This window comes from Oncorhynchus gorbuscha, linkage group LG17 (genome assembly GCF_021184085.1).
Source record: "Oncorhynchus gorbuscha isolate QuinsamMale2020 ecotype Even-year linkage group LG17, OgorEven_v1.0, whole genome shotgun sequence".
Classification (NCBI taxonomy): Eukaryota; Metazoa; Chordata; class Actinopteri; order Salmoniformes; family Salmonidae; genus Oncorhynchus; species Oncorhynchus gorbuscha.
The window spans coordinates 44929833-44956335 of record NC_060189.1 but is presented as its reverse complement, the minus strand read 5'-3'; the positions used below and the strand labels follow the sequence as shown (position 1 = coordinate 44956335).

Below are 26503 nucleotides of genomic sequence, written 5' to 3'. Positions count from 1 at the left end.
GTCTTCTCCTGACAAGCTTTTTTCTGGATGCGCCAAACAATCGGAAAGGGGATTCATCAGAGAAAATGACTTTACCCTCGTCCTCGGCAGTCCAACCCCTGTACCTTTTGCAGAATATCAGTCTGTCCCTAATGTTTTTCCTGGAGAAAAGTGGCTTCTTTGCTGCTCTTCTTGATGCCACGCCATACTCCAAAAGTCTCCGCTTCACTATGCATGCACTCACACCTGCCTGCAGCCAGTCCTGAGCAAGCTCTGTACTTGTGGTGCCCCGATCCAGCAGCTGAATCAACTTTAGGAGACGGTCCTGGCGTTTCCTGAACTTTCTTGGGCGCCCTGAAACCTTCTTCACAACAATTGAACCCCTCTCCTTGAAGTTCTTGATGATCCGATAAATGGTTGATTTAGGTGCAATCTTACTGGCAGCAATTTCCTTGCCTGTGAAGCCCTTTTGGTGCAAAGCAATGATGACGGCACGTGTTTCCTTGCAGGTAACCATGGTTGACAGAGGAAGAACAATGATTCCAAGCACCACTCTCCTTTTGAAGCTTCCAGTCTGTTATTCGAACTCAAATCAGAATGACAGAGTGATCTCCAGCCTTGTCCTCATCAACACTCACACCTGTGTTAACGAGAGAATCACTGACATGATGTCAGCTGGTCCTTTTGTGGCAGGGCTGAAATGCAGTGGGAATGTTTTGGGGGATTCAGTTTATTTGCACGGCAAAGAGGGACTTTGCAATTAATTGCAATTCATCTGATCACACTTCATAACATTCTGGAGTATATGCAAATTGCCATCATACAAACTGAGGCAGCAGACTTTGCGAAAATGTTTATTTGTGTCATTCTCAAGACTTTTGGCCAGGACTGTACATCCAAGATTTTGAGATTAAGGAGCATAACAAAGGGTGGTTCCAAAATGTATAATTTTTTACTGTCTACTTCTTATAAACCTATTCCTCTTGAAACTGTGTGGAAAAGAGATCTTGTTTTAGTTGGGACGTGTGTGGTCTAATATTCAACAATCCTCTCAGAATACTTATCACCAACAGATCCATTATAATTTTGTATATAGGACTTGTCTAACTCCTCGTAAACTGTTCTATATTAAAATACTTAATGATGTTTCATTGTGCCGTCTTAATAATGAACTGGGTACCTTTGCACACATGGTTTGGGAATGCCCTCTGATATCTATATTCTGAGATGAAGTAGCCTCAAACTTGTCCAATCTATTGTCAGAAAATATTCCTGCATCTCCTTTTGTTTTCAAAGATTTTTCGGTACTTCATTTATTTCTATGTCAGAAGCGCATCCTTCTTGCTAAGCTAACGGCATGAGATCGATTGCAGTAGAATGGAAGCCTCCACACTCACTCGCTATCCGTCAATGGATCCTCGTTTTTTGGGATGTGATTTACACTCACTGGCCAGTTTAGTGCCGGGTCGGACCCCCCTTTGCCTCCAGAACAGCCTGTATTCTTTAGGGTGTGGATTCTACAAGTTGGAAACATTCCACAGGGATGTTGGTCCATGCTGACGCGATGGCATCAGACAGTTGCTGCAGATTGGACGGCGGTACCCCACCACCACAGCCAGTACCGTTGACACCATGTCTAAACTACTGGCACACACAGCTCGAACACCCATGCATACCCCACAAGACATGCCACAAGAGGTCTCTTCACAGTCCCCAAGTCCAGGACATACTATGGGAGGCACACAGTACTACATAGAGCCATGACTACATGGAACTCTTTTACACATCAAGTAACTGTAAAAGCAGTAAAATTAGATTAAAAAAAATAGATAAAACACATCTTATGGAACAGCGGGGACTGTGACGTAACACAAACATTGGCACAGACACATGCATACACACGCACACACACGATAACATACGCACTATACATAAACATGGATTTAGACATGTATATATGTGGTACCGGTGGAGTAGATGCCTGAGGGCACTGAGTGTGTTGTGAATTCTGTGAATGTAATGTTGTGTTTTAAAATTGTATAAACTGCCTTAATTTTGCTGGACCCCAGGAAGAGCTGCTTTGGCAGTAAATACAAATATACCAGGCAGGATGGGTTCATGGACTCATGCTGCTTACACTAAATCCTGACTCGGCCATCAGCATGACTCAACAGGAACTGGAATTCGTTGTTTTTAGCTGATAGGAGTGGAACCCCGTCTGCTGCATTAGACCATCCATGACAAGGATCGACGAGATGTGTTCCAAGATGCCGTTCTGCACACCACTGTTGTGCTGCACAATTATTTGTCTGTTTGTGACCCGCTTGTTAGCTTGCACGATTCTTGGCATTCTCTTTCGACCTCTCTCATCAAAGAGCTGTTTTCACCAACAGGACTGCAGCTGACGGGATCTTTTTTGTTTGTCGAACCATTCTCGGTAAACCCTAGACACTGTTGTGCGTGAAAAGCTCAGGAAGGCGGCCGTTTCTGAGATACTGGATCTGGCGTGCCTGGTACCGACAATCATACCACACTCAAAATGGCTTAGGTCACTCGTTTTGCCTATTGTAATGTTCAATAGAATAGTAACTGAATGCTTTGATGCCTGTCTTCCTGCTTTATATAGCAAGCCCACGGACATGTGACTGTCTGTAATAGCGATCTACTTCCGTGAATGCGGTACCTAATAAATACCTAATACACTGGCTGGTGAGTGTATATGAAGTTGTCTACAGCCCACATTATTAGAGCTAAAGAAAACACTGAAGCAAAAAAACACTTACTGTTCAATGCTGGGGGACAAGTGGAGTTTAAAGAACACCTGGGTTGCCTCTGCGTCTTTGAAGCTTACGGAGAGAAGGGCCACGTCTTCCCCAGGGTCCAACAATGTATCCTGGGGCAAGGGGGGAGGAGGGGGAGCGGGAGTTAGTACTCACAAAGAAGTCTCATTTCACTTCTGCATGACTGATATGAATTCAACAAATCAATGTGAGTGAAGTTAATTAAAAGCTCCCCCCATAATGTAGGACATTTGGATTACAGCTGAAGTGAGCTGCACTTCAGTAATAAGTCAAGCTCAACCCAACCAAGTCCAGTTTAGCCTAGCTCAGCTACAGTAAGGCCGAATTCCCAGTCTAAGACAACAATGAAGATGGCAACCTCATGTCGAATCCTGTCACTCATCAAAGAAAATAGCATAGAGGGGGAAAGAAAGGGGGATGTGGGGTAAAAGAGAATAGGGTGTCTGTCTGGCATCCAAAGGTGTTGCTTGATTGAATCAGCTCACATCAACATAGTGGACGTCTGCATCAATAAGCAACCACACTCCCTCCCCGAGTTGCGCTTCTGGGCTGCCACAATTTACTATTTGGAATGGACTGGAATACATGGAAAGGTGGGGGAGGTGGAGGAATGAGACGAGAGGGAGATAAGGCACAGTTGTTTCCCCCAGTTTGTCACTGTCAAGTTCCGTCAGTCACTGGCAAGGTGATCTAATGGATATTTATTTTAGAGCAACACTTGCGGAGAGAGAAGGAATCTGTTGAAGGTGAGAGTTGGGGTGGGAAATAACATTGGGTTCCTCTGTATGGGTGGCACTGTGTCGTGGTCTTCGTGAGGGTTTGTTTTCGACACAGAGTTCCTTTTGTCCCAAAGGACCTGACAAAAGTCACAAGGCATCACGGAAACAGAAACAACAGACGAGGGAGGCCCCTGATCTGTCCTGTTTAAAGAAAGAAACATTTAACCTTAATTTAACCAGGTAGGCCAGTTGAGAACAAGTTCAAATCAAATTTTATTTGTCACATACACATGGTTAGCAGATGTTTAATGTGAGTGTAGTGAAATGCTTGTGCTTCTAGTTCAGACAATGCAGTAATAACCAATGAGTAATCTAATCTAACAATTTCACAACAACTACCTTATACACACAAGTGTAAAGGGATGAAGAATATGTACATAAAGATATATGAATGAGTGATGGTACAGAACGGCATAGGCAAGATGCAGTAGATGGTATCGAGTACAGTATATACAAATGAGATGAGTAATGTAGGGTATGTAAACATATAAAAGTGGCATTGTTTAAAGTGGCTAGTGATACATTTTTTACATCCATTTTTCCATGTTGTATGTTGGCAGCAGCCACTCAATGTTAGCGGTGGCTGTTTAACAGTCTGATGGCCTGATGGCCTGTTACACGTAACTGATTACAAAAAAATTAACTGTAATATCTTACGTTACCAGCAAAAATATCATAATCAGAATACAGATACTCTTGAAAAACTATATGATTACTTACTAAGGATTACTTTTAAATTCATAAAGGAATTTTGCGAAACAAATATGAATAGGTTTTTCTAGGCAAGAGGGAATCAAATCAAATCAAATCAAATTTTATTTGTCACATACACATGGTTAGCAGATGTTAATGCGAGTGTAGCGAAATGCTTGTGCTTCTAGTTCCGACAATGCAGTGATAACCAACAAGTAATCTAACTAACAATTCCAAAACTACAGTCTTATACACAGTGTAAGGGGATAAGGAATATGTACATAAGGATATATGAATGAGTGATGGTACAGAGCAGCATACAGTAGATGGTATCGAGTACAGTATATACATATGAGATGAGTGTGTAGACAAAGTAAACAAAGTGGCATAGTTAAAGTGGCTAGTGATACATGTGTTACATAAGGATGCAGTCGATGTTGTAGAGTACAGTATATACATATGTATATGAGATGAATAATGTAGGGTAAGTAACATTATATAAGGTAGCATTGTTTAAAGTGGCTAGTGATATATTTACATCATTTCCCATCAATTCCCATTATTAAAATGGCTGGAGTTGGGTCAGTGTCAATGACAGTGTGTTGGCAGCAGCCACTCAATGTTAGTGGTGGCTATTTAACAGTCTGATGGCCTTGAGATAGAAGCTGTTTTTCAGTCTCTCGGTCCCAGCTTTGATGCACCTGTACTGACCTCGCCTTCTGGATGATAGCGGGGTGAACAGGCAGTGGTTCGGGTGGTTGATGTCCTTGATGATCTTTATGGCCTTCCTGTAACAACGGGTGGTGTAGGTGTCCTGGAGGGCAGGTAGTTTGCCCCCGGTGATGCGTTGTGCAGTCCTCACTACCCTCTGGAGAGCCTTACGGTTGAGGGCGGAGCAGTTGCCGTACCAGGCGGTGATACAGCCCGCCAGGATGCTCTCGATTGTGCATCTGTAGAAGTTTGTGAGTGCTTTTGGTGACAAGCCGAATTTCTTCAGCCTCCTGAGGTTGAATAGGCGCTGCTGCGCCTTCTTCACGACGCTGTCAGTGTGAGTGGACCAATTCAGTTTGTCTGTGATGTGTATGCCGAGGAACTTAAAACTAGCTAACCTCTCCACTACTGTTCCATCGATGTGGATAGGGGGGTGTTCCCTCTGCTGTTTCTTGAAGTCCACAATCATCTCCTTAGTTTTGTTGACGTTGAGTGTGAGGTTATTTTCCTGACACCACACTCCAAGGGCCCTCACCTCCTCCCTGTAGGCCGTCTCGTCGTTGTTGGTAATCAAGCCTACCACTGTTGTGTCGTCCGCAAACTTGATGATTGAGTTGGAGGCGTGCGTGGCCACGCAGTCGTGGGTGAACAGGGAGTACAGGAGAGGGCTCAGAACGCACCCTTGTGGGGCCCCCGTGTTGAGGATCAGCGGGGAGGAGATGTTGTTGCCTACCCTCACCACCTGGGGGCGGCGGCCCGTCAGGAAGTCCAGTACCCAGTTGCACAGGGCGGGGTCGAGACCCAGGGTCTCGAGCTTGATGACGAGCTTGGAGGGTACTATGGTGTTGAATGCCGAGCTGTAGTCGATGAACAGCATTCTCACATAGGTATTCCTCTTGTCCAGGTGGGTTAGGGCAGTGTGCAGTGTGGTTGAGATTGCATCGTCTGTGGACCTATTTGGGCGGTAAGCAAATTGGAGTGGGTCTAGGGTGTCAGGTAGGGTGGAGGTGATATGGTCCTTGACTAGTCTCTCAAAGCACTTCATGATGACGGAAGTGAGTGCTACGGGGCGGTAGTCGTTTAGCTCAGTTACCTTAGCTTTCTTGGGAACAGGAACAATGGTGGCCCTCTTGAAGCATGTGGGAACAGCAGACTGGTATAGGGATTGATTGAATATGTCCGTAAACACACCGGCCAGCTGGTCTGCGCATGCTCGGAGGGCGCGGCTGGGGATGCCGTCTGGGCCTGCAGCCTTGCGAGGGTTAACACGTTTAAATGTCTTAATCACCTCGGCTGCAGTGAAGGAGAGACTGCATGTTTCCGTTGCAGGCCGTGTCAGTGGCACTGTATTGTCCTCAAAGCGGGCAAAAAAGTTATTTAGTCTGCCTGGGAGCAAGACATCCTGGTCCGTGACTGGGCTGGATTTCATCTTGTAGTCCGTGATTGACTGTAGACCCTGCCACATGCCTCTTGTGTCTGAGCCATTGAATTGAGATTCCACTTTGTCTCTGTACTGACGCTTAGCTTGTTTGATAGCCTTACGGAGGGAATAGCTGCACTGTTTGTATTCAGTCATGTTGCCAGACACCTTGCCCTGATTAAAAGCAGTGGTTCGCGCTTTCAGTTTCACGCGAATGCTGCCATCAATCCACGGTTTCTGGTTAGGGAATGTTTTTATCGTTGCTATGGGAACGACATCTTCGACGCACGTTCTAATGAACTCGCACACCGAATCAGCGTATTCGTCAATATTCCCATCTGACGCAATACGAAACATGTCCCAGTCCACGTGATGGAAGCAGTCTTGGAGTGTAGAGTCAGCTTGGTCTGACCAGCGTTGGACAGACCTCAGCGTGGGAGCCTCTTGTTTTAATTTCTGCCTGTAGGCAGGGATCAGCAAAATGGAGTCGTGGTCAGCTTTTCCGAAAGGGGGCGGGGCAGGGCCTTATATGCGTCGCGGAAGTTAGAGTAACAGTGATCCAAGGTTTTACCACCCCTGGTTGCGCAATCGATATGCTGATAAAATTTAGGGAGTCTTGTTTTCAGATTGGCTTTGTTAAAATCCCCAGCTACAATGAATGCAGCCTCCGGATAAATGTTTTCCAGTTTGCAAAGAGTTAAATAAAGTTCGTTCAGAGCCATCGATGTGTCTGCTTGGGGGGGATATATACGGCTGTGATTATAATCGAAGAGAATTCTCTTGGAAGATAATGCGGTCTACATTTGATTGTGAGGAATTCTAAATCAGGTGAACAGAAGGATTTGAGTTCCTGTATGTTTCCTTCATCACACCATGTCCCGTTAGTCATGAGGCATACGCCCCCTCCACTCTTCTTACCAGAGAGATGTTTGTTTCTGTCGGCGCGATGCGTGGAGAAACCCGTTGGCTGTACCGCCCTGGATAGCGTTTTCCCAGTAAGCCATGTCTCCGTAAAGCAGAGAACGTTGCAGTCTCTGATATCCCTCTGGAATGCCACCCTTGCTCGGATTTCATCAACCTTGTTGTCGAGAGACTGGACATTGGCAAGAAGAATACTGGGAAGTGGTGCGCGATGTGCCCTTTTTCGGAGTCTGACCAGAACACCGCCGCGTTTCCCTCTTTTTCGGAGTCGTTTCCTTGGGTCGCTGCATGCGATCCATTCCGTTGTCCTGTTTGTAAGGCAGAACACAGGATCCGCGTCGCGGAAAACATATTCTTGGTCGTACTGATGGTGAGTTGACGCTGATCTTATATTCAGTAGTTCTTCTCGACTGTATGTAATGAAACCTAAGATGACCTGGGGTACTAATGTAAGAAATAACACGTAAAAAAACAAAAAACTGCATAGTTTCCTAGGAACGCGAAGCGAGGCGGCCATCTCAGTCGGCGCCGGAAAGCTGCCTTCCAATGTTGTGACTGCTATTGTGACAGGTTAAAGGAAATATTCATAGCCTGTTATACATTAAAAAGTATTAGTAAGTTCATAGTATGTGAGGATCTTAAAACATCTAAGGTTAAAAATATCATGCATTCAGTATTAGTTGATTGATAACATTCATATAATTGTGTTAAAGTTCAAATCGGTCAAGCGTACAAAGGGTAAGAATTGTGAGAGTAATGTGTAAACGTTATATTGATTACTTTATTTTGTGGTGCCTAAAAGTGTTAATCTGTGATCTACGAAATGCTTTTAATCTATGAGCCGGAGATCGATTGCTCTGGTCTCCACCCATATTCCTGGGGAAATTGCGTCTTTTCTCATTGAACTAAAAGTTGAATTGAGAAAACGACACCGTATCACTCTCGTGATAATTTCTCCCCTGTTTTCAGGTACTTTATTGATGATAAAAAAGAGTAATTTAAATGTTATAACTCGCTAACATGTCAAGAGTGTTTAAGGTGCGTCTTAGTAACATATTGAGGAAGTTAGAGTTAAGTTTGCAGAGAGTAATATGAGCCCTGCTAGGTTGTAGCGAAGAATAGCATCGTACTGAGAGTGGCTGCCATTTTATGTCGATTGTGAATGAACATGTGCGTTGTTAATAAGATATTTTGCTGTGTTATTTGTATAATGGTTTTTCTGTTGTTTTGTAATGTGTTACTTTTGTAAAATTATTGAACTAAAAGTTGAATTGAGAAAACAACACCGTATCACTCGTGATTATTTCTCCGTTTGTTCTTCACGTTTGGCTGAGAAATCGCCTGGAAATTGCAGTCACGAAAACTCCGAAAAATATTCCAAATTAGCTCCATAATAGCGACTGAAACATGGCAAACATGGTTTATAATCACTCCTCAAGGTGTTTTTCAAATATTTGATCATATATCCACCGTGATAATTTGTTTTTCAGTAGGACCGAATGGAATAATGGCTACCTCTATTTTACGCGAGAACACTCTGGGAGCCATCTGTCATGTTTTGTCTTATATTGTCTTGTCATTTTGCTTTTCCTTCTGTTCGTTTTCCCCCTGCTGGTCTTTTTAGGTTTGTTCCCTTTTTTCTCTCTCCCTCCCTCTCTCTCTTCTCTCTATCGTTCCGTTCCTGCTCCCAGCTGTTCCTATTCCCCTAATCAATCATTTAGTCTTTCCACTCCTGTTCCCTATCTTTTCCCCTGATTAGAGTCCCTATTTCTCCCCTTGTTTTCCGTTTCTGTCCTGTCGGATCCTTGTATATTGTTCACCGTGCTGTGTCTTTGTATCGCCCTGTCGTGTCGTGTTTCCCTCAGATGCTGCGTGGTGAGCAGGTGTCTGAGTCTGCTACGGTCAAGTGCCTTCCCGAGGCAACCTACAGTTTATGATCGAGTCTCCAGTCTGTTCTCGTCATTACGAGTGGAATTGTTTTTTATGCTTTATTTCCCGCTCCGATTTGTCTAGGAGTATTGCATATTTCCTTTTCTGGATTAAAGACTCTGTTTTCGCCAAGTCGCTTTTGGGTCCTCATTCACCTGCATAACACCATCAGGTGACCAGTTGCGCAATGTAACCGCTTATGGGTATTCTTCAACATAAATACATAAAACTATGTCACAATGCTGTAGACATCTTGGGGAATACGGAGAAAGAGTAATCTGGTTGATAGCCCATTCACTGCTCAATAGGGACGCATTGGAATGCAGCACTTTCAAAACATGAGGCACTTCCGGATTGGATTTTTCTCAGGCTTTCACCTGCAATATCAGTTTTGTTATACTCACAGGGTATCAGGGTAGCCTAGTGGTTAGAGCGTTCGACTAGTAACTGGAAGGTTGCAAGTTCAAACCCCCCGAGCTGACAAGGTACAAATCTGTCGTTCTGCCCCTGAACAGGCAGTTAACCCACTGTTCCTTGGCCGTCATTGAAAATAAAAATTTGTTCTTAACTGACTTGCTTGGTTAAAAAATATATATATATATTTTCACAGTTTTGGAAACTTCAGAGTGTTTTCTATCCTAAGCTGACAATTATATGCATATTCTAGCATCTTGTCCTGACAAAATATCCCGTTTACTATGGGAACGTTATTTTTCCAAAAATGAAAATACTGCCCCCTAGTCACAAAAGGTTAAATTGAAGATATGGCAAATAGGAGTGGCAATATCATCCGCTACTATCCTCAGTAATTTTCCATCCAAGTTGTCAGACCCCAAGTTGTCATTGATAGACAACAATATTTTTTTCACCTCTTCCACACTCACTTTATGGAATTCAAAATGACAATTTTTGTCTTTCATAATTTGGTCATTGTTTGTTGCTGGAATGTCATGCCTAAATTGGTTAGTCTTACCAATGAAAAAAAATTAAAGTAGTTGGCAATAGCAGGCAATATCAATATTGTGATGAATGAGCCATCTGATTCAATGAATGATGGAGCTGAGTTTGCCTTTTTTTCTCAATACTTTATAGAAGGTGCTTGAAAGCTTTTTACTATCAATCTGTATGGTGTTTTTCTTTGTTTCATAGTGTGGTTTCTTCTTCTTTTTATTATTCAGTTTAGTCACATGATTTGTCAATTTGCAGTATGTTTGCCAATCGTTTGCACAGCCAGACTTATTTACCATTCCTTTTGTCTTATCCCTGTCAACCATAACATTTTTAAATTCCTCATCAATCCATGAGAATTTAACAATTTTTACAGTCTTTTTTTAATGGGGGCATGCTTATTGGTACTTGGGATAAGTAATTTCATAAATGAATCAACTGTAACATCTGTTTGCTCCTCAATACACACCACGGACCAACAAATATTCTTTACATCAACAACATAGGAATCATTACAGGGAATCATTTAAAGTGCCTTCAGAAAGTATCCTTTGACTTGTTCCACATTTTGTTGTGTTACAGCCTGACATTTTCTCACCAATCTACACACAATACCCTATTATGACAAATTGAAAACAGGATTTTGGAAATTTCTGCAAATGTATTGTAAATGAAACACAGAAATACAGAATGTCATTTACATATTCACACCACTGAGTCATTACATGTTAAAATCGCCTAAGGCAGCGATTACAGATGTGTCTTTCTGGGTAAGTCTTTAAGAGTGTCATGTTTTGTCTTATATTGTCTTGTCATTATGCTTTCCCTTCTGTTCGTTTCCCCCTGCTGGTCTTATTAGGTTCGTTCCCTTTTTCTATCCCTCTCTCTCCCCTCCCTCTCTCTCCTCTCTCTATCGTTCCGTTCCTGCTCCCAGCTGTTCCTCATTCTCCTACTCACTCATTTAGTCTTTTCACACCTGTCCCCTATCTTGTCCTCTGATTAGAGTCCCTATTCTCCCCTTGTTTTCCGTTTCTGTCCTGTCGGATCCTTGTATGATGTTCGCTGTGCTGTGTCATTGTCTCGCCCTGTCTTGTCTCCTTCAGATGCTGCGTGTGAGCAGGTGTCTGAGTCTGCTACGGTCGGTGCCTTCCCGAGGCAACCTGCAGTTAATGGTCGAGTCTCCAGTCTGTCCTCGTCACTACGAGTGGATTTAAGTTTTTTTCATGTTTTGTTTTCTGCTTTGATTGTCCAGGAGTATTGCTTTTATCCTTTACTGGAATAAAGACTCTGTTTTCGCCAAGTCGCTTTTGGGTCCTCATTCACCTGCATAAGAAAGAGCTTTTGGGAACGACCCCTCCCACGTTCAGCTGGAACGGTGGCGCATGGAATGCAAAAATATTCTTAGAAATATTTAACCTACACACATTAACAAGTCCAATAGCTCAAATGAAAGATAAACACCTTGTTCACCCAGCCAGCAAGTCAGATTTCTAAAATGTTTTACGGCGAAAACATAGCACATATTTATGTCAAACCACCACCAAAGACACAGCTAATATGAATAGCCAAATTGAACAAAATATGCAATCAACAAACGCAGGATTAAAATTAAAATAATTCACTAACCTTTTGAAAATCTTCATCAGATGACAGTAATAGGACATGTTACACAGTACATTTATGTTTTTTTTCAATAATATGCTATTTATAACCATAAATCTCTGTTTACAATGACGCAATGTTCAAAAAATGCTACTCAAATGTCCGGAGAAATGACGATAGCTCCGGCAGATAACGTCAGATAACAAGCAATACACATCATAAACTTTGACTAAATATACATGTTCTACATATAGATAGAAAGATACACTTCTTCTTAATGCAACCGCTGTTACATTTATTTTTAACGTTACAGAATTCGTTCACTAGGCTATATGATACGGCGCTCACACATTAGCATTATGTCTCTATGCTGGACTCCACAGAAACACAAAATTAACCACATAAATATTCCCTTACCTTTGATGTTCTTCGATCATAAGCCGTGGAAGTAGTCATACTTACCAAAAACTGTGTTTGGTTTTCAAGTCTGTGTCTTTAGGCTATCAAACACGACAAATTCCGTCTGAAATGCAGCCAAAATTCTAGTGGATGCGCATCTAAACTTCAAAATTACATATTATATGTCGACGAAACTGGTCAAACTAAGTGCAGAATCAAGCTTTAACATGTTCTGAACACGCAAACCAATCCTTAGCTCGAACAGACAAACACACATCGTTTGGTCAACCCTGGAAGAAAGAGAGCTCTGGAACCGACGCGCGCATCAAAGTGCATGTATTTTCACGTGACCTGAAGGTTTCAGCCCGCCAAAAGTGGAGGCAGCGCGCGATTCTCACAATGACAAGCCCCATTGAAAGCAGACATCGCACTGAAGACATAGAAACTGTTCCCAGATCTGTAGCTGGTTGGGAAGGGTGGGGGCGATGACGTCAAAGTTGGCCCAACTTTCATGATGACAAGAGAGAGTTTGGGAGAATGGCTGTGCTGAGAGTTCTGCTTTACATACAGACATAATTTGAACGGTTTTAGAAGCTTTAGAGTGTTTTCTATTCAATTATAATTATTATATGCATATATTAGCAATTTTGGACAGATTTTTTTTCTGTTTACTATGGGCACGCAATTCCTCCAAAGGGGGCAGTAGTCAGCCCTATCTTTAACTTAACTTACTTTTTGACCAAAGACAGTCAGCTTTTAATTTTTTATTAATTTGTAAAACAGAATTCCATTTTGACATCATGGGGTATTGTGTGTAGGCCAGTTAAAAAATCTACATTTAATCCATTGAAATTCAGTTTGCAACACAACAAAATGTGAAAAAAAGTAAAGGGGTGTGAATACTTTCTGGAGGTGCAGTAGATGGTAAACAGTAGGGGGCCCAATTGACCCTTGTGGGACCCCAATGTTATAGAAGAGAGAGTCTGACTGAGTGTCCCCCAGACAAACCTGTTGGCTTCTATTTTTCAAATAGAAATACATCCAACTAAAGGCTTCAGGAGAAACATTAAAGGAGGATAGTTTGGATAGGAGGACCTCATGAGTATCAAAGGCCTTTAAGATCCAGAATGTGCCAATATATCACTCATTATTACTTAAAGTACTACATAAATCAATACGGGTTTACTACACATGTCAATAGCAATCAAGTAGTAAAACCAGTCAGTTATATGTCGATCTTGTGTAGTATTAATGAGTAATAATTCAGTAGTACTTTTTCATGAGGGTGAACTAAACCTGCCTACTCATTTTAAGCTGTATTATTATCCACTCCACTGCTAGCCTTGCTTGCTCCTCTCATCCGCCTTTCTCGCTCTCCCTCTCTTTCCTTCTTCTCGCTCCTTTCCTCCGTCCGTTGATGCTCAGCCTGTGGCATCTCTTCTCTGTGACATGTGACAGGTTGGAGATGTGACAGCTGTCCTTATGCCAGACCATGTCCGGCCAAAGTCACAACACAAACACACACACACACTAAACAGACAAGGCTCTCGAAAGGGGTAGTATGGAGGTAAGGGCTCTTGTTCATCTTTCTTGCCCATCTTGAAATGTCACGGGCAACTTGATGGGGCAGCTTGAGTGACAAAGGGGTTATTGCGTAAGGACGAAGGCAGCTCCCGGGCTTGCTTTGAGATTCTCTGTCCGTCTGTCTGTATGTTGGACCCCCACCACGCAACCTGCCAGTCAACATTCTAGGAGGAAAGTACAAATCTTGAGGTCTACAATGAGATGGTAATGAGCTGATCTTTTTTCTCAAAATATGTAGGTGGGAGTCTGGGAGATTTTAAGGAGCTCTGACATTTCAGTTGGTGCTTGGAGCTAAATGGATCCTTTGCACGAGGGACACTAAACCAAGCAAACATTTCCGAATTTGTCAACTGGATTTTGGATTTATTAAGTGGGGAATCAAAATTGTCTTTCAATGGAGGAAAATGTAACTACAAACAATTTGATAACAAATGATTCAAAATTATGCTGTTGCACCCTTATGACAGTTCTGCGTCTACTTCATAAATTACCTACTGCCCATGACCTTGTCCATTTTGCTGAGAACTCATAACCAATGTTCTCTCTAAGCCACGAGACTGCCACACAGAGCACAGAAGAATGGTGCGAGATTGAACATCACTCAACTTTCTAGAGTTTTCCCTGTTAACACTATCAACAATTCCCTTTACTGTGGCTATTATGATCGTATCAATGCATTATTATATTACCTCAATTAACCTTGACACCGGTGCCCCGTACATTGACTCTGTACCGGTACCCCCTGTATATAGCCCCGCTGTTGTTATTTACTGCTGCTCTTTAATTATTTGTTATTCTTATGTCTTACTTTTTTTGGGGGGGGGGTTTCTTAAAACTACATTGTTGGTTAGGGCAATTTCACTGTTGTATTCGGCGCCTGTGACAAATACAATTTAATATTAGCCACTTTCAATGCAATTTAGTTTTTTAAAATCTAACCTTTACTTAACTAGGCAAGTCAATTTAAGAACAAATTATTTGTCAGCGATTGGGTGCAGAGTGAAAGAGGAGTCAGGCACAGGACACAGGTATGGAGTAATCCAACTGAGTTTGCTCAAAGAATAAAGCAAAATTCCAAAATGGAACATACAACAAAACTCTAACACAAACACAACCACTAACGGCATCAACAATCACGGACAGAACAGAAATGTATGTCAGATGGTTAAATAGGGAATGCAATGAGGGAATGTAAAACAGGTGTGTATGTAATCAGACAAAACAAAACAAAACATAAAAATGGATCGATAGTGACTAGAAAGCCAGTGACGTCGACCGCCGAACACCATCCGAACAAGGAGAAGGGCCGACTTCAGCGGAAGTCTTGACAGTACCCCCCCCCCCCTTGATGCGCGGCTCCAGCAGTGCGCTGACACCAGCCTCGGGGACGACCAGGAGGACGGGTCGCAGGGCGATCCGTAGTAATGAGGGATCTAGGATGTCCTCCACCGGTACCCAGCATCTCTCCTCCGGGCCGTACCCCTGTACCCCTCCCACTCCACCAGGACCTGAAGGCCCCTCGCCCGACGCCTTGAGTCCATGATGGCTCGTACGGTATATGCCGGGACCCCCTCAATGTCCAAAGGGTTAGGGTTAGGGAAAACCTGAGGTAAGGCTGACCGAGACCGACCGAGACCCCCAGGCATTCCATAAACGCCCTCCATACTCTAGACGTGACTTGGGGACCCCGATCAGAAACTATATCCTCAGGCACCCCGTAGTGCTGGAATACGTGGGTGAAAAGGGCCTCCGCAGTTTGTAGAGCCATAGCGAGACTGGGCAAAGGAAGAAGGCGGCAGGACTTAGAATACCGATCCACAACGACCAGAATCGTGGTGTTAACCCGTGACAGGGGAAGATCCATCACGAAATCCACCGATAGGTGTGAACATGGTCATTGTGGAACGGGAAGGGGTTGTAATTTCCCTCTGGGTAGGTGTCTAGGTGCCTTTCACTGTGCGCATACCGAACAGGAGGAAACATACACCCTCAAAGTGGGCCACCAGTACATCCCAGCAAGACAGCGCACCGTCCGACTGATGCCAGGATGACCAGGAGGGTGACGTGTGAGCCAAACAGATCAAACGATCGCGGACATCAAACGGAACGTACAGATGCCCAGCTGGACACTCAGGGGGGAGTGGGCACTGCACGTGACGCCCGCTCGATGTCCGCATCCACCTCCCATACCACTGGTGCCACCAGGCGAGAAGCTGGAATTATGGGAGTGGGATCCGTGGACCGCTCCTCTGTATCATACAGCCGGGACAGTGTGTCAGCCTTCACGTTCTGGGAACCTAGTTTGTAGGAAAGGGTGAAAACAAAAACGGGTAAAAAACATGGCCCACCTTGCTTGACGAGGTTTCAGTCTCCTCGCTACTCGAATGTACTCCAGATTGAGGTGGTCAGTCCAAATGAGAAAAGGGTGTCTACTCCTCAAGTCAATGTCTGCACGCTTTCAGAGCCAACATGGGATCCGAGTTAAACAGAGCCTTCAGGTGACCAAAAGCCATGTCCGCCCCTGCTGTCCACTGCAGTCACACCGGTCTCCCCTTCAGCAGTGAGGTAATGGGAGCCGCTACCTGACCAAAACCCCGGATAAATCTCTGGTAGTAGTTGGTAATCCCTAAAAACCGCTGCACCTCCTTTACCGTGGTTGGAGTCGGCCAATTACTCACAGCTGAATTGCGATCATTCTCCTTCTCTACCCCTGACGCTGAAAAGCGGTACCCTAGGAAGGAGATTGACTGTTGGAAGAACAGACATTTCTCAGCCTTGACGTACAGGTCATGTTCCAACAGTCTACCAAGCACCCTGCGTACCAGGGACACAAGCTCGGCGCGTGTAGCGGATTATATTAGAATGTCATCTATATACACCACTACACCCTGCCCATGCAGGTCCATGAAAATCTAATCTACAAAGGATTGGAAGACTGATGGAGCATAATGCCCAGAAGTGGTGCTAAATGCTGTCTTCCACTCATCTCCCTCCTGGATACGCACCAGGTTGTAAGCGCTCCTGAGGTCCAATTTTGTGAAAAAGCGCGCCCTGTTTAATGACTCGGTCATACTGGCTATGAGCGGTAGCAGGTAACTGTATTTTACCGTGATCTTATTCAAACCTCGATAATCAATACACGGGCGCAAACCTCCATCCCTTTTCTTCACAAAAAAGAAACTCGAGGAGACAGGTGAGATGGAAGGTTGAATGTATCCCTGTCCCAGAGATTCGGTGACATATGTCTCCCTAGCCACCGTCTCCTCCTGTGACAGAGGATACACATGACTCCTGGGAAGTGCAGAATCTACCAAGTGATCTATCGCACAATCCCCCTGTCGATGGGGTGGTAATTGAGTCGCCTTCTTTTTACAGAAGGCGAGTGCCAAATCGGCATATTCGGGGGGAATGTGCATGGTGGAGACCTGGTTTGGACTTTCCACCATAGTGGCACCTATTGAAACACCAACACACCTATCTGAACACTGACAGGACCATTCCTTGAGAGCCCTCTGTTGCCACGAAATAATAGGATCATAAGAGGCCAACCAAGGAAGACCCAATACAACAGGAAACGCAGGAGAGTCGATCAGGAAGAGACTAATTCTCTCCTCGTGATCCCCCTGCGTTCTCATAGCAATGGGCGCTGTGACCTTCCCAATTAGCCCCGACCCCAAAGGACCACTATCTAAGGCATGTACAGGGAAGGGAACATCAACAGGAACAATAGGAATCCCTAATCTATGTGCTAAGGAGCGGTCAATAAAGTTCCCAGTTGCACCTGAATCTACTAGCGCCTTATGCTGGGAATGTGGGGAGAACTCAGGAAATTCTATAGGTAACCACATGTGTGCAACAGAGGGGTCTGGGTGAGTTGTGTGCCTACTCACCTGGGAAGAACCACCAGTGCTCCGCCTGCTACCTCGACCTCCTGGAGGACCACCCCAGCACCGACCAGCAGTGTGCCCTCTGCGGCCACAACTGGTACAGGGAATGGTTCCCCCTCCGGTCCCCCTCATAGCTGGCCCTCCTAACTCCATAGATGTGGGATCCAATGTGCTGGGTAATGGAACGGGCGGACCCGGATCCAGACATCCATGAGAGGCCAACAGGTTATCCAGCAGGATAGACAATTACACCAGCTGGTCCAGGCTGAGAGTAGTGTCCCTGCAGGCTAGCTCCCAAGTACATCCTCACGTAAACTACACCTGTAGTGGTCAATCAGGTTCCGCTCCTTCCATCCCGCACCAGCTGCCAGAGTTCGGAAGTCCAGTGCGAACTCTTGAGCGCTCCTCATCCCCTGTCTTAGATAAAACAATCTCTCTCCCGCTGCTCTCCATTCAGGTGGATGATCAAAAACTGCCCGGAAGCGGCGGGAGAAGTCCTCGTAGTCATTCAGAGTCGGACCTTCCCTTCCCCAGATCGTGTTGGCCCACTCAAGGGCTTTTCCAGTCAGGCAGGAGATGAGAGCGCCCACTCTCTCGCAGCCTGGAAGGAGCCGGCTGAACAGCTGCCAGGTAGAGCTCCAGCTGGAGTAGGAACCCCTGGCACCCCGCAACTGATCCGTCATAAGCTCCTGGGAGCTCTCACTGGGACTTGACAACGGAAGGGTGGACATCGGTGTAGGCTGAGGCACGGGTGGAGGTGTAGTAGCGTTGACAGGAAAGCCTCCTCACTCCCATCTGTCTATATTTTGCAACACGCGATCCATGGCTGTCCCTAGCCGGTTTAACATGGTCGTGTGCTGCTGAACTCGCTCCTCTACTGGGAGAGAAGGGCTGGCTGTACCTGCTGACTCCATTTGAATGGTCCGTGATTCTGTCAGCAATTGGGTGCAGAGTGAAAGTGGAGTCAGGCACAGGACACAGGTATGGAGTAATCCAACTGAGTTTGCTCAAAGAATAAAGCAAAATTTCAAAATGGAACATACAACAAAACTCTAACACAAACACAACCACTAACGGCATCAACAATCATGGACAGAACAGAAATGTATGTCAGATGGTTAAATAGGGAATGTAATGGGGGAATGTAAAACAGGTGTGTATGTAATCAGACAAAACAAAACGAAACAGAAAAATGGATCGGTAGTGACTAGAAAGCCGGTGACGTCGACCACTCACTTTTTAATTTTGTATTTATTTAACCTACTAGGCATAAGAATGTCACGACTTCCGCCGAAGTCTGCGGAAGTCGTGGCATTCTTATGCCTAGGTAAAATAAAGAGTGAGTTATTAGCCCAGTTATAGATTATTTCTAGTCAGCAATAGTGGGGTGATTGCTTCCTACAATAGCACAAAATGTGAACATTTCTAGACATCTCTGAAAAGCCAGTCAGGTAAAGATCTTTTTTTTTGTCTTAAAGAGGCAGTTTGGATTTTGAGATGGGCTTGAATAAGCTAAGTAGCCAATAGGCAGAGGGTATAATTTGTCTGATTCTTTGTAATAATTGTATGGGAATAATAATGCATTTTATTTTGTAAAGTGATTTCTTGCATCAAACAACGTTTTCAGTCACCTTGTCTTGAAGGACAAGTGGATAAGCAGGTTGTCAAGCCCTGGATGTTTTTTTTTTCAAAAGTCGTAGGCCTACATTGAACACCACACCACACATTGGCTGCTACTGTAAGCTGAATGTTATAACAGCTATTTCCATGTTAAAATGTTATGGGATGTATTTTCTCCATTGTTTTTGATGTTAGGAAACTCTGATAGGCCTACATTATGATCAAATAACCATAGTAGCCTACTTGGTCGCTGTTAAAAAGCGGGTACAGCAGTAAACGCACACTGGAAGTTGCAAAGAAATTTCACAACTTTCAAGTTTGCACTCAGCAGACCTGAAATTAGCTCAGTTCTGTAAAAAAAATAGAGGGAACATTGCACATAACTGTAGTGTGCTATTAGAAAGTAGTGTCTCGTAGAGAAATTGTCATTCCACTGTCTTCCATAGCTTTGATGTGGAAATGACATTTTCTCATTAAGAGGAAGCACACGGAAGGGGATATTGGAAGATCATTGCCATAACAAGATAGTTCACTTTTCATTTCTGCCTGCGTTTCAATGAGTTTTTCCAAGAATGAGTGAATAAGATGGAAGATACAAGGTTATCACTATAGTTTCACCGTGTATATTATAGCACAAAACCGCTCAATCAACATAAGTCTTTAAATAGTCTTCTTTACCATTTTATTTATAGGAAAGGTAAGGCTATAATGCCATGCATATTCAAGAGACCCAGCTTTCAACTGATTGAAAAGATACGCAGATCGGAGATACAGAGCGACATGTTTTGTGTCAGAGGTTCATAGGCTTGAAGGAAGCTTTGTGCCACAACGCCCTGAGGCAGAAAAGCGTATATCATCGGGTCAAGGTGGCTGTTACCAACGCATGTCTCATCGCATGAAATGTTCTGTTCTCACAGAGTTAGGAGGGGAGTTGAGGACATGACATTGTTCCTAATTAAGTCCTACTGTGTGGAGGGGGGGACTTGTGAGGACAGTGCAGTATGTGCTGTGGTAAGATGTGCCCTGACGCAGTCCCCAAGCCTTCACAAACCTGCATACATATACACAAATCGGGCAGAGGACACTAGAGGCACAAATCGCATGTGAACACACACACAATTCCTCTGTCCCAGGCAATGGACCATGCTAAAATGCATAAAAACGGGATCAGTCAATCATTAACTAACCGGCTCTATGCCGTCACATTGCGTGCTGTGTGTATGGGCTTCATGTAGACAATAGGGGGCTGATTACAGAGCATACACACACATGGTCTGGCTGGATCCACCCCTGTGTCAAGAGTATGCCAGGGACACCACAAACCAAACATACCTAAAGCCCGTTGCCATGGACACGTGTGTTGTGAGAGTGTGTGTGTGTGTGTAAGAGAGAGTGAGAAAGTGAGCCCGAGAGAGAAAGAGAGATCCTAAATGTGTCAAAAGGAATAACTGGGAGTGGCAGCAAAAGGGAACCCATGCTGTGTTAGTTACATGCCAGGCAGTTCCGAAGTTCATGACGAACATAAAGTCATGGTTACATCATCTACAATGACAAAACCAGAAGCATACCATCCTGCATCCCACCGCTGGCTTGCCTCTGAAGCTAAGCAGGCTTGGTCCTTGTTGGTTCCTGGATGGGAGACCAGATGCTGCTGGAAGTGGTGTTGGAGGACCAGTAAGGCACTCTTTCTTCCGGTCTAAAAAATAATAACCCAATGCCCCAGAGCATAATGCCTCAGAGCTCCTTATGATTGGGGACATTTCACTGTGTAGGGTGTTGTCTTTCGGATGGGATGTGGAATGGAAGTCCTGAATCTCTGTGGTCTAAAGATCCCATGGCACTTATCGTAAGAGTATCAAATCAAATAAAAATAAAATATATTTATATAGCCCTTTATACATCAGCTGAGAAATGCAGGTGTAGAAGCACGGTGGCTAGGAAAAACTCTCTAGAAAGGCCAAAACCTAGGAAGAAACCTAGAGAGGAACCAGGCTATGTGGGGTGGCCAGTCCTCTTCTGGCTGTGCCGGGTGGAGATTATAACAGAACATGGCCAAGATGTTCAAATGTTCATAAATGACCAGCATGGTCCAATAATAATAATAAGGCAGAACAGTTGAAACTGGAGCAGCAGCACGGCCAGGTGGTCTGGGGACAGCAAGGAGTCATCATGTCAGGTAGTCCTGAGGCATGGTCCTAGGGCTCAGGTCCTCCAAGAGAGAGAAAGAAAAAGAGAAAGAGAGAATTAGAGAGAGCACACTTAAATTCACACAGGACACCGAATAGGACAGGAGAAGTACTCCAGATATAACAAACTGACCCTAGCCCCCCGACACATAAACTACTGCAGCATAAATACTGGAGGGTGAGACAGGAGGGGTCAGGAGTGTTAACCCTGTTGTCCTGTCTAAATTCCTAATCTAGCCCTCATACCATCATGGCCACCTAATCATCCCCAACTTCCAATTAGCTCATTCCTCCTTTCCCCAGGTCGTTGCTGTAAATGAGAATGTGTTCTCAGTCAACTTCCCTGGTAAAAATAGTTTTTTTTGTTCTAAAATGTATTTAAAAAAACTATATACATAAATGTATCTTATCAATCTAAACACAATACCCCATAATGACAAAGCGAAAACAGGTTTTTATAAATTTTTGCAAATGTATTAAAAATAAAAACATAAGTATTCAAAACCTTTATATGAGACTCGAAATTGAGCTCAGGTGCATCCTGATTCCATTTATCATCTTTGAGATGTTTCTACAACTTGACTGGAGTCCACCTGTGGTGAATTCAATTGATTGGGCATGATTTAGAAAGGCACACACCTGTCTATATAAGGTTGACAATGTATGTCAGCCAAAAACCAAGCCAGGAATTAGAGCTCCGATAGAGCTCCGAGACAGGATTGTGAAGAATGGGAGAAGCTGCCCAAATACAGGTGTGCCAAGCTTGTAGCGTCATATCCAAGAAGACTCAAGGCTGTAATTGCTGCCAAAGGTGCTTCAACAAAGTACTGAGTAAAGTACTGAGTAAAGGGTCTGAATTCTTATGTAAATGTGATATCAGTTTTTTAAATCTTTTATAAATGAGCAAAAATGTCAAATAAATAATTGTTTTGCTTTGTCATTATGGGTATTGTGTGTAGATTGATGAGGGAAACAACTATTTAAATTAATGTTAGAATAAGGCTGTAACCTACCAAAATGTAGAAAAAGTCAAGGGGTCTGAATACTTTCCGAAGGCACCGTAAATAGTGAAAATCAACACAAAAGCAATAATGGCATGTGTCGATGGCAAGTGTCGATACTCAATTATTGTCAGCTCGTGCTAACATGGTGTCTTCACGCAATGGCATCAGTTGGAGCCTGTCCATGTCACATAAACAATGAAATCTGGTGAATGCATTGTTGATGTTTTTTGCTTGAGATGGGCCTGCTCTCTCAGTGATGACATTTTGTACTGTTAATCGATCCGTAGCACTGTCACCGGCTTGTTCTATTAAAACGGAGCCGTCCCTTACTCTCTGCTGTTTCACTGTTTCATTTGGTGGTGGGCAGGCAACTGCTCAGTGAGCACCGTTATGGCTTTTCTGCGGAGGCTCAGAATCAGATGTCATGATTCATTTCATCCCCACGATCAGACGTTTTCATCCTGATTTTATAGCAATGCTAACGCAGCATGTGCATCGATTCGTCTTGGTCTTCTTGCCATTGTAAATTACTCCTGCTCTCACTGTGCACTCCATGTATGCCAGAGTAGACAGATTAATCTGATTGGACTGATATATGGTACATACCATTTTCAGATTATAGTTAGAATAGAGCAATATAATAGAATGGCCCACCCTGTTCTTCATTCATAATTGTCAATTACATAATTATGCATCGTTCGCTACCCCTCGCCCATCATCTCACCCCTTCTTCCCTTTCCCCCATCAAAAGATGACATGCCCTCCTAAAACTGGTTATAACCCCAGGTCTGTTTGCGATATTAAGATGCTAACAATGACAGTGTGTTATATAGACTTAGGAAAAAAATCACAAATGGAGGGGGGGGCATGACTATAAAAATGGCAGAGTAATATTTTTATTTATTATTCATGAGCAGTCCAAATGACTTTTTCATGCAGGTGGCACACGCAAATGAGCCTAATTGCAGGTTAAGACTTGTCTACCGGTACATATGGTAGCTACTTGATACTGTTATTAGGCCTATTTAATACAAAATGCAGCATTTCATTGTACACTGAACAAAAACATAAACTCAAGATGCAACAATTTTAAAGAACACGCTGTCGTACACATCGATCCAGAGCATTCCAAACATGCTCAATGGGTGATGTCTGGTGGGTATGCAGGCCTTGAAATAACCTGGACAATTTCAGCTTCCAGGACTTGTGTACAGATCCTTGTGACATTGGGCCGTGCATTATCATGCTGAAACAAGAGGCGGCGGATTAACGGCACGACAATTGGCCTCAGGATCTCGTCACAGTGTCTCTGTGCATTCAAATTGCCATGGGTCCCTCTCTTTACAACGTTAACATCACGTCTGCCATCCGCTCGGTACAGTTGAAACAGGGATTCATCCGTAAAGAGCACACATCTCCAGCGTGCCAGTGGCCAGCGTAGGTGAATTGTTGCCCATTTTTGCCCACTTTTTGCCCACCCGCCGAACTACAGTCAGGTCAAGACCCTGGTGGGGACGACGAGCAGGCAGATGAGCTTCCCTGAGGCGGTTTCTGACAGTTTGTTCAGAAATTCTTTGGTTGTGTAAACCTACAGTTTAATCAGCTGTCCGGGTGGCTGGTCTCAAACGATCCCGCAGGTTAAGAAGCCGGATGTGGAGGTCCTGGGCTGGCGTGGTTACATGTGGTCTGTGGTTGTGAGTCCAGTTTGTGGTTGTGAGGCCAGGACGTACTGCCAAATTCTCTAAAATGACGTTGGAGGTGGTTTATGGTGGAGAAATTAACATTAAATTATCTGGCAACAGCTCTGGTGAACATTCCTCCAGTCAGCATGCCAATTGTATGCTCCATTAAAACTTGAGACATTTGTAGCATTGTGTTGTGTGCAAAAACAGCACATTTTAGAGTGGCCTTTTATTGTCCCCAGTACAAGGTGCACCTGTGTAATGATGATGCTTTTTAATCAGCTTCTTGATATGCCACACCTGTCAGGTGGATGGTTTATCTTGGCAAAAGAGAAATGCTCACGAACAGGGAAGTAAACAAATGTGTTGCCCATGACATATGGTAACAACACTTTCCATGTTGCGCTTAGATTTTTGTTCAGTGTAGTAAAGGATGATCCCAAAAAAATAGAATAGAAACTCTGCAAACAGTGGTTTGCTTACCACAGTTTGAAAATGAATATGACATACCACTTGAAAACAGTAAATTAGCCTACTTTGTTTTTCTAGTTGCATGCTAAAACATTGATAGGTTTTATATGCTTGACAGCGGCCACTGCAGTGGTGCTCACCAAGGTGAAACATAGTTTTCAGTGCGCCGCTGAATTGGCACACTGCTGGTTTGCAAGTTAATTAAACAACATCATTCTTTATACCTGGCCTTCTCAAATATAGTTACAACAAGGCCTATTGTGTAGCCTACTACCAACAACTTCAGGAGCGTAACGGCAGAATCTGCGCAGGCCAGCAGCAGCGGTAAGATGAGGTTCGGGAACAGCTTTCTTTCTTATGGGTATTTTGGTCTCTGGCTCCCTCTTGAGTCATTTGTGTGTCTTAATTATTTAATCAAACAGTGCGCTTAAAGCATCAGACAAGCTCAGTGCATATAATTGATTTGATTAAAACACATCGGCAAGTTTATATATGGTAAAATACATGTTTTCAAATTTAGACCAATCGATTGTTCGAAAGAACAGACAACTCTCGGTCGACATCTATCTTTAGTCCAATTTGAAGATTTTAATCTTTCCCTGTGCTGGAGCAGTTCAAAACACAACACAGACATCGTTTCCCCACCCCAACCACACTATTCATTGCCTGGAAATGAGAATGGAATGAAGCACCTGTTGGTGAGTCACAACCACAGGTTAAATTATCCCAGCACAACAAATAGCTGGGTACACGATAGTCAGCACGAGTCATTACCCAAAACAGGAGTCAACGCAAATGGACATCTATACCTTCAGGTGGGGAAGACTATGTTCCCATGTTCAGTGAGGGGGAGAAACTATGGAGAGTTTGAGGACACTGCAAGTTTACGTGGATGGGCAAGCTAAGTGGGTAGTTTAAGCCAAGGGCAGACTAGTACACCATGTTTGATTGAATGAGGGCAGAGGGAAGGTAAAGATATATCAGATTTGGAATCCTGCCAATGTCGAATTCTGCACAGGGAAGTTTTTAGAGAACACACATTTCAACGATAAGAAAATGTAAACAATGGGGGAGAGTTTAAAAAAGGTGGGGATGACAGACATTTTGTAGATACAGATGAGTAGACAGCTTATTAATAATTTGTTCAATGTTAGGACTCAGTGCTCAGTTTACATTTCACTTTCAATTTCTAAAATATTAGCAAAGCCAGCTCCCTTTTCCTTTTCTATTCTTCCACTCACTTTGTTTCTCTCACCCCCTGCTTCTCTCCTTCCTTCATATTTTACTGTTTCTCAATTTTTCTTCTCCAATTCTTCTGTCAGGTGACCAATCCCTCTCATTGAGACACTGAAGCTGGGGGATACATAATATGTCACCCCAGTCACACCAGTCACGGAACCATGGCTCTCTCGAGATATACTGTCAGACTCTGTAAAGCCAGTTGGGTTCTCAGTACATTGCGCCGACAGGAACAAACATCTCTCCGGGAAGCAGAACGTTGGAGGTATATGTTTTACGATTAAGGACTTATGGTGTAACTGTGATAACATACAGAAACTCAAATCCTTCTGTTCACCCGACCTAGAAGATCTCACAATATAATTTTTGTCAATAATAGCCACAGTGGTCTATATTCCTCCTCAAGCCGATACCACGATGGCCCTCAAAGAACTTCACTGGACTTTATGCAAACTGGAAACCACATATGGAGAGGCTGCATTTATTGTAGCTGGGTATTTTAACAAAGAACATTTTATGAAAAGGCTCCCGAAATTCTATCAACATGTTGATTGTTGTACTTGCGATGCTAAAACTCTCGACCATTGTTATACAACCTTCCAGAATGCATATAAGGCCCGCCCCTGCCCTCCATTCGGCAAATCGGAC

The 26503-nt window shown here is 43.8% G+C and overlaps 1 protein-coding gene across 1 annotated transcript in view; it reads right to left on the bottom strand.

Moving 5' to 3' along the window:
* Positions 1-26503, bottom strand: part of LOC124001430 (BRISC and BRCA1-A complex member 2-like) — a 69540-nt gene that overhangs the window by 2820 nt on the left and 40217 nt on the right. Inside the window, exon 2 of the mRNA XM_046308163.1 lies at positions 2763-2872. Coding sequence (XP_046164119.1) covers positions 2763-2872 — 110 coding nt within the window. The remainder of the gene's footprint in view (positions 1-2762; positions 2873-26503) is intronic.